This window comes from Lampris incognitus, chromosome 5 (assembly GCF_029633865.1).
Source record: "Lampris incognitus isolate fLamInc1 chromosome 5, fLamInc1.hap2, whole genome shotgun sequence".
Lineage (NCBI taxonomy): Eukaryota > Metazoa > Chordata > Actinopteri > Lampriformes > Lampridae > Lampris > Lampris incognitus.
This window is the reverse complement of record NC_079215.1, coordinates 21,172,674-21,180,437: the sequence shown is the minus strand read 5'-3', so window position 1 is coordinate 21,180,437 and position 7,764 is coordinate 21,172,674. Positions and strand designations below refer to the sequence as shown.

The 7,764-nt window shown below is 41.6% G+C and overlaps 1 protein-coding gene across 1 annotated transcript; it reads left to right on the top strand.

The window, feature by feature from the left end:
- Window positions 1-262: 262 nt before the first annotated feature.
- Window positions 263-7,137, top strand: tmed1b (transmembrane p24 trafficking protein 1b). Its single transcript, XM_056280613.1, has 5 exons — window positions 263-493; window positions 4,580-4,677; window positions 4,778-4,967; window positions 5,205-5,372; window positions 5,590-7,137. Exons 1-5 carry the CDS (start codon window positions 296-298, stop codon window positions 5,638-5,640), a joined length of 705 nt encoding a protein of 234 aa, XP_056136588.1. The 5' UTR covers window positions 263-295; the 3' UTR covers window positions 5,641-7,137.
- Window positions 7,138-7,764: the final 627 nt, after the last annotated feature.

Here is a 7,764-nt window from a genome sequence, read left to right as displayed (position 1 = left end):
AATCAAATTCTGCTTAGGGCCCCATAAAGCTTTGGGCCGGTTCTGGTAACGACAGGTCTATCGAGTCGTTGAACAGCACGGTAAAGTGAAGGGGTTGGAGTGATGATGCATAGCTCGCTGATCGAGTGAACGGAGGCCGGCAGTTTTCTCCTCCGCGTTTCCGGATTGGTCTGCAGCATCAGCCTCGCGGACGGCTTGCCGTCCAATCACAGCGCCGCAAAGTTCGGCTTGCGGAAGAGACATGGGAAGGAGGTAGTAGACGTTAGACAGCCCGTCCTGCGTAAAAGTCACAGCCATGGACCTTCTCTGTGAAACTGGGAAGAGCAAAACGACGTTACATGTCATCACAATAGTTTTGTTGTCTAGTTTAGGGCTGGTGAGCCCTTTCAGTCAGAACAAAGACGTCGAGTTCACGTTTCTCCTGCCGGCCGGAACGAGCGAGTGTTTCTTTCAAACAGCGACGAAGAACGGCACGATGGAGGTCGAATACCAGGCGAGTGTGTTGCTAGCTGTTTGCTGTCGTAGACTCGTTACCAGCGTCTTAAAAACTGCGTTGGCGATGACTGGGTAACGACATTCTCACCGATTTGCTCCATGCACATCATACCTGCCTGTTTTGCCCAGCCCCCAGTAAACCACATGCACCCAGGTTATGGATATTAAGCCCACTTCTTACTGCTAAAAACATTACGTTATGGTGGTGCACAGGCGAGCGGCACGGCAGGTTTTAAATTTCAAATTTATACATGAGAAAAATTGCCTGATCATTAATGTGTATTTGATCAAAGTGTACTCAGGACTTATAGAAGTGACGCAAAAAAACCGACTGTCAGTGCTTGCAGATCTGCGTGACGTGCTTGTCCACCTTGTTTGCTCAGTAGGAGTGTCTTGAGTAAAGACAACTGTGTGTGCTCAGTCTTGCAATGCAAATGTTTCTCATTTCAGATTCAAGACTTGCAATTTACACCAAATGTGCAATAGGACACACTTCAAATGATGTAATGCAAGGCAAATCGGGCCCATCAGTCATATTCGGCAAAAAACTCGTATTGCTTAATAGAAAATGAAATCTGCCAAGTTCCACTTTTCATGACTAATCTTTAGGAGAAAAAAAATACTCAAGCGCATCTGGCACATAGTATGATTTAGTCTGATTTAATGACTTATTGGACAACTGCCTAATTTCCACTTCTAAAATCAACCTACTTATTTCTAGAGTGATAAATTCTTTGCAGTGGAGATTTAAAAGTGTATATATGTCTAGTGAAAGTATGTATTTTTTTTATTCTTTAATATCGTAATACATATCTAAAATGGATGGCACACTGGCGCAGTGGTTAACACGGTCGCCTCACAGCAAGAAGGTCCTGGGTTCGAGCCCCGCGGTAGTCCAACCTTAGTGGGTCATCCCAGGTCGTCCTCTGTGTGGAGTTTGCATGCTATCCCCATGTCTGCGTGGGTTTCCTCCAGGGCCTCCGGTTTCTTCCCATAAGTCCAAAGACATGTAAGTCAGGTGAATGGGCCATACTAAAATTTGTCCCAAGGAATGAGTGTGTGTGTGTGTGTGCGTGTGTGTGTGTGTGTGTGTGTGTGTGTGTGTGTGTGTGTGTGTGTGTGTGTGTGTGTGTGTGTGTGTGTGTGTGTGTGTGTGTGTGTGTTTGGGCCCTGTGATGGCCTGGCGGCCTGTCCAGGGTGTCTCCCCGCTTGCCGCCCAATGACTGCTGGAATAGGCTCCAGCATCCCCATGACCCTGAGAGCAGGATAAGCGGTTAAGATAATGGATGGATGGATGAATGACCAGCGGTGGAAAAAGTACACAACTCCATTACTTGATTCAAAGTATAGATACTCCTAGTCAAAGATTACTCCAATACAACTGAGAGTTGTTCAGTCAAATTTTTGTTTGAGTTACAGTACTGGAGTACTTGCTTTTAAAAATACTTAAGTATTTAAAATTACATTTTCTTTTTAATGTCAATGCATTGTTGTATTGTTGCCACGATGTGTTTACAGAACCTAATGAGTGAAACAACCTACTGAATGCACCGACTTGCTTGTAGAACCTGTAGAATAAAAAGCTTGTAGAATATGCTACCAAGACTATAGAAATGTCTATAGAAACACAATTGAATTGACAAAAGGACAGCCATTGTTGTTTTAATTTTTTTTATCTAACACAACAATAAAACAACCAACCTACCTTAAAATCCCAGGTACACACCTCTAGCTTTATAACTGCAACACTGCTTTAAGCAAGACAAAAAAAATATGATATTGATTCACAACCAAGCAAAATTTCAGACAATGAAGTATTAGTTATTTTTGAGGTAACATCCACCCAATTTTAAAGTCCAAAATGAAGTGCACTTCTGCTGTCAATGCAAAAAATGTGTTATAGCTGACTACTACTATACTGTCCATCTCACAGGTCTGTTGTGGTGACAGGTGAGAAAATTCTCAGTCTAGTCAAACTAGTCAAAATTGAAGTTCTTATTCCGCTTCAGTAGAAGCTGGTTTTCAAAGTTGTGTGAATTAATTCTTCCCCTTCTTGGGTTGAAGATCGATCCAGCTGCACTAAAAAGCCTTTCAGAGGCAGGCAGGGCTCTTATATTCTTTTGCTGTGAAAAGTTTTCTTAAAAATGTAGTTCCTATATTAGCATTTTAGTTCCCATAGCCAACATGGAGGAGAAACTGATTGCAGCTGTTACTGGCTTTCCTGGCCTGTACGATGCATCCCTGTCCATTTACAGGGACATTAATTAAAACAAAAAAATGAAGCATGGGGGCAGATCTCCGAGGTTGTTGGAATGAGTGGCGAGGTTTAATCGAGTCAATGGCAAATTTAAGCAGTTGTCAATGGTGCTAGCTCAAATTCCTCATGAACAGTACATAGCCCATGTGAATGATTGTGAGCAGAACTTGTTTTGTTTTTTTTATAAGTGAATTGGCTAAAATGAAACCGTTCATATAAAATTCACCTCTGGCAGCGTTGTCTCCACAAATGGAAAGTGGTGATTACAAATGCTACTTTGTGGTCCATGGTGAAATGGTAGTGTCTGAAGCAAGATCACACTACGTATATGTAGGAAATAAATTCCCTGCAAAACACATTTTCCAGCAGGAATGCACCTGATTTGTGAGTTCACTCATATATTGGGCGATGTATATTAATAGGCCTGCCTTTAAGAAAATACAAACATACAACTCCACGATGAATATAGCAAAGATGATGTAAAAATAACATGAATAGATATAAAATATAATATATGCTAGAAGAACTCTGCTACAATGTAGCGGTTTGGTTATCCACCCGTCTAAATCTCCCTCCTCTTCATCCTGCCAGCTAACCGCCTTCCCCCTGCCCCTAAACCCCCCCCCCCCCACTCCAACTCCTTCCCCCCAAATGCTCGGAATCATCTGAAATGCCGGGAAAAGTGGTTTACCCCCCCACTCCAACTCCCTCCCCCCAAATGCTCAGAATCATCTGAAATGCCGAGAAAAGTGGTTTTTAGCCATTTTTAGAAAATGCATATTTTGCATAATTATGCATAATTATTATAATTATTTTAATTTTCTGCTATTTTTCTGGTTCACTCTGGAACAATACCTACCCCCTCCAAAAAAAATTAGGATCATAAGTGCATTTTTGCAAAAATGCATTTATTTTGCATAATACCAAAACATTTGTAAGTCCCAGAAATTTTTTTTTATATAGGTGAAAAAATCAAAGATGCTCAGAATCAGCTGAAATGCCGAGAAAAGTGGTTTTTAGCCATTTTTAGAAAAATGCATATTTTGCATATTTATGCATAATTTTAATTTTCTGGGATTTTTCCCTTACTCTCTGAGACAATACCTACCACCTCCAAAAAGAATTAGAATCATAAATGCTTTAGTTTTCGGTCCCACTATCTACACTGACTAACGCACACACACACACACACATCACAAAAATATATGAGTAGATTTATAATATTTATTAGTATATACATTTTTTTTAGAAAATCGATGCATCTCCTGTCAATACATCTGTAGCCCAATTCCTCAAAACTACATTAGCAACACCCACAAGCTGGCTGCAGCCAGCGATAGCTACACAAGAACTAGCTGCAGCCAGCGACAGCGACACAGTGACTTGGCGACATACAGCGATAAAGTCGCTACCGATTTGATCACAGGGTAACAGGACTCTTCATTGAAATGCAGTGGAGTCAAAAGTACATTATTTGTCTTTCAAATATAGTGGCGTAAAAGTCATATAAGTTTCCAAAAAAAATTAATACTCAAGTAAAGTACAGACACTCGAAAATGTACTTAAGTACAGTACTCAAGTAAATGTACTTTGTTACTGTCCACCCCTGAAAATGACAAAAATACTTCAATGTTGATTTTTTTTTTTTTTACAGTATTAATTCCTAGTTTTTCGTGCTTGTGCGCATACATGCACATACTTGTATACAATAAAGTGAACTGTGAGTTATTCAGCCATGCAGAGCGCATTTCCAATATTTCTTGAGAACATTTTGGTACTAACCATCAATTATGAACCTGTTTCTTTTTCTCTTTTGTACATATCCAGGTTGTAGCAGGGGCAGGTATGGATGTTGACTTCATCATCCGCTCACCCCAAGGCTTTCAGCTCATCTCTGAGTTTCGTCGCTCTGATGGAGTCCACACGTTGGTGCTACCTCTTACCCATTATAATTATAAACAGGTCTGGCCCGGAGGTAATAGATCCGTCTAAATTGTCTTTGAATTCCTGTTCCTTTTATTCCAGGCTGGAGCCGACAGAAGAGGGAGACTATCAGATCTGCTTCGATAACAGCTTCAGCCGGTTCTCGGAGAAGATGGTTTTCTTTGAGGTCATCATTGAGGGACAAGGAGGCGACGTGGGAGGAGATGATGAGTGGGCAGGGCTGGATGAAGCTGATGGCAATTTACTGGAGTACAAGCTGGATGACATCAGGGTAAGAGGCAGACTGAGTTGGCAACACTCCTCAGTTCAGATGATGAAATTAATATTGAAACGAAAAATATTGTAGCTATCCTTACAGGTGATTCCCATCTGTTGGTGTTTTGACTTGTTGATATGATGTGACAATATGGCATACTTTTCATGTCAATTGTCAATTCTGAATCCCCCCCCCCCATACCAATCTCCCAAACCTCTGCTCTACACCCCCATATTCCCTGCTTTTCTTCAGGAGTCCATGGAATCAGTGCACCGGCGGTTGGAGCGCAGCCGTCAGATGCAGAAAGTGTTGCGGGCCTTTGAGACACGTGACCGTAACCTCCTGGAAGACAACCTGTGGAGGGTCTCATTTTGGTCCTGTGCGTGCCTGCTGCTCATGCTTTGTGTGGCACTCACTCAGGTAACAAGAGTAGTTTGAAACACCACACAGCAAAATACAGGACTCATTCTTCTAGTCGCTAGATTAGCAATTTCTGTGGTTCACAAGCTCAAGTAGTGCAAAGGTATTTGGTTTGGTGAGCATAACAGGACGTTTTAATCAATCACATTAATTCAAAAATGTATTACTTGTTTTGAGTAAATTGATATGTTGTGTTTTTTGTCCCCTCCACTTAAAGGTTTATACCGTACGCAAGCTGTTTGATGACAAGAGGAGGGTTTACACGTAGCGACATTAGTGGGCATAACCACAACACAGCAAAGCAAGATCCAAAAGAGAAAATTGGTCACTTCATTTTCTTAATTGCCTTTCAGTGCCATCATCCAGCCACACACTTATAATGAAAAAATATTTTTGAAATGGAGAAGGCAGTGCCTTCAAAGACTGAACTACAAAGCATCTCCGTACATTTTTCCAAATGTTCTTTCTGTCCACTCCTTTGAAACACATATCATATGTCTGATTGTGTATCCGGTGTCGTGTACTTAATCTCACTGGAAACACTTGTTGGCAATTTTTCCATTGTGGGGAAAAAAAGGGAAGGTCAGTTGGACCTTATCACTCAAAATATTTTCAATTATGTCGGAGTTTACTCCGAACCCAGCCGCTGGGGATGCACAAGCCAGTACATTCTGTGTGCCGGTCCCAAGCCCGGATAAATGGACTCATTTCAGGTTCAACTTTATCGTCATTTGTATTTGAATACAGATAAATTCTTGTGCTCTGGCTGTCTCTGCCTTAACACAAAGGACACAGGGACAAACCATCCCCCCCCCAAAAAAAAAAAAAAAATGTACAACCTACTGACTCAGCATTTCAAGTTCAAGTCCGATATTTTTCTAGTTTGTGTGGATTACCTGATTGTGCAATAGTGATGTCGGTGTGTCTGATCTTCCTAGGAATGTGATGTCAAACCTTTTTTTCCCCCCCATTTGTTCGGTTATTTCTCGAGTTGTAGACTAATTGAAAGTTCGATTTTCTGGTGTTGAAGATTTCTTTTCAAGTGCCTGTTTGATTATATGGTGATCTGCAGAGAACAAAGGGAAATTGGTTCATTTCAGTCGAAAAATTGTGCTCCAGTTGCATGGCCATTGATGTAATGTGAATATTTATACACGCATGCACACATACAGACACACACACACACGTGTGTGAAAGGACTCTTGGAGACATGTCAGTATAGAGGTCTGTCAGGACAGTTATTAGTGTGAACATACAGATGCTGGGCTGTTTCTTCCATCTTTGAATCAGATCTTTTGTCTTGTGGCTTATTGTGTCGACCCAATCTGACATTTTGATTGTACCCACAACAGTCCTTTAGTGGAAGACTTTTAGTAAAAGGAGACTTATACAATACATATTGTACATAATAAAAATCAGGTTTTCATGGGAGTCGCTTTTTATAAATGCATTTTTTACACAATAAAAAAAAAGGATTTTGAGCTGTGTCATTGCCATTTACCAAGTACTGTTCAAGAACATCACCAGTGCTAGACTGTATATGAGTAACTGTATAGACTGATGTTCGTCAACCTCAGTTCATGACATCCCTAACTGAAGTGATGCCTAGTTGTGACCTCCTGTTGTAGTTCTTCATACCTCAAATAGTGGGCCACTGGTGTAGTTTCACTTTATTTTGGATGTTGTAGCTTTATGATTACACTACCTCAGTGTAGAGCTTCTGAAAACGTGGACTTATTTGGATGAATAAATAAATCCTAAAGGCTTGAACACCTCATTTATTTCGGGAGTCATGAAGTTATTGGAAGTGGCCACTGTCAGGTGAAAAGAAGCGGCTGGCGACTCGATGGGTATCGAAGGAGGCATGTGGTAGTCTGCAGCCCCCACCCCCCACCCCCGGATCGGCAGAGAGGGTGGAGCAGCGACCGGGACGGCTTGGAAGAGTGGGGTAATTGGCCAGATACAATTGGGGGGGGATGTTTTATATGTTCTTCACAGAAAATGAGCCAAGGACAATAACTCTTAAGGCTGAAAAAGAAATTTCAATGTATCACTTTTCTTTACTACTACTTTCAGCTGCTCTCGCTAGGGGTCGCCACAGTGGATCATCCGTTTCCATTTCTTCCTGTCTTCTGCATCTTCTGTCACATCAGCCACCTGCATGTCCTCCCTCACCACATCCATAAACCTCCTCTTTGGCCTTCCTCTTTTCCTCTTCTGTGGCAGCTCCATATTCAGCATCCTTCTCCCAATATACCCAGCATCTCTCCTCCACACGTCCAAGCCATCTCAATCTTGCCTCTCTTGCTTTGTCTCCAAACCATCCAATTTGAGCGGTCCCTCTAAAATAATCATTCCTAATCCTGTGCTTCTTCATTACTCCCAGTAAAAA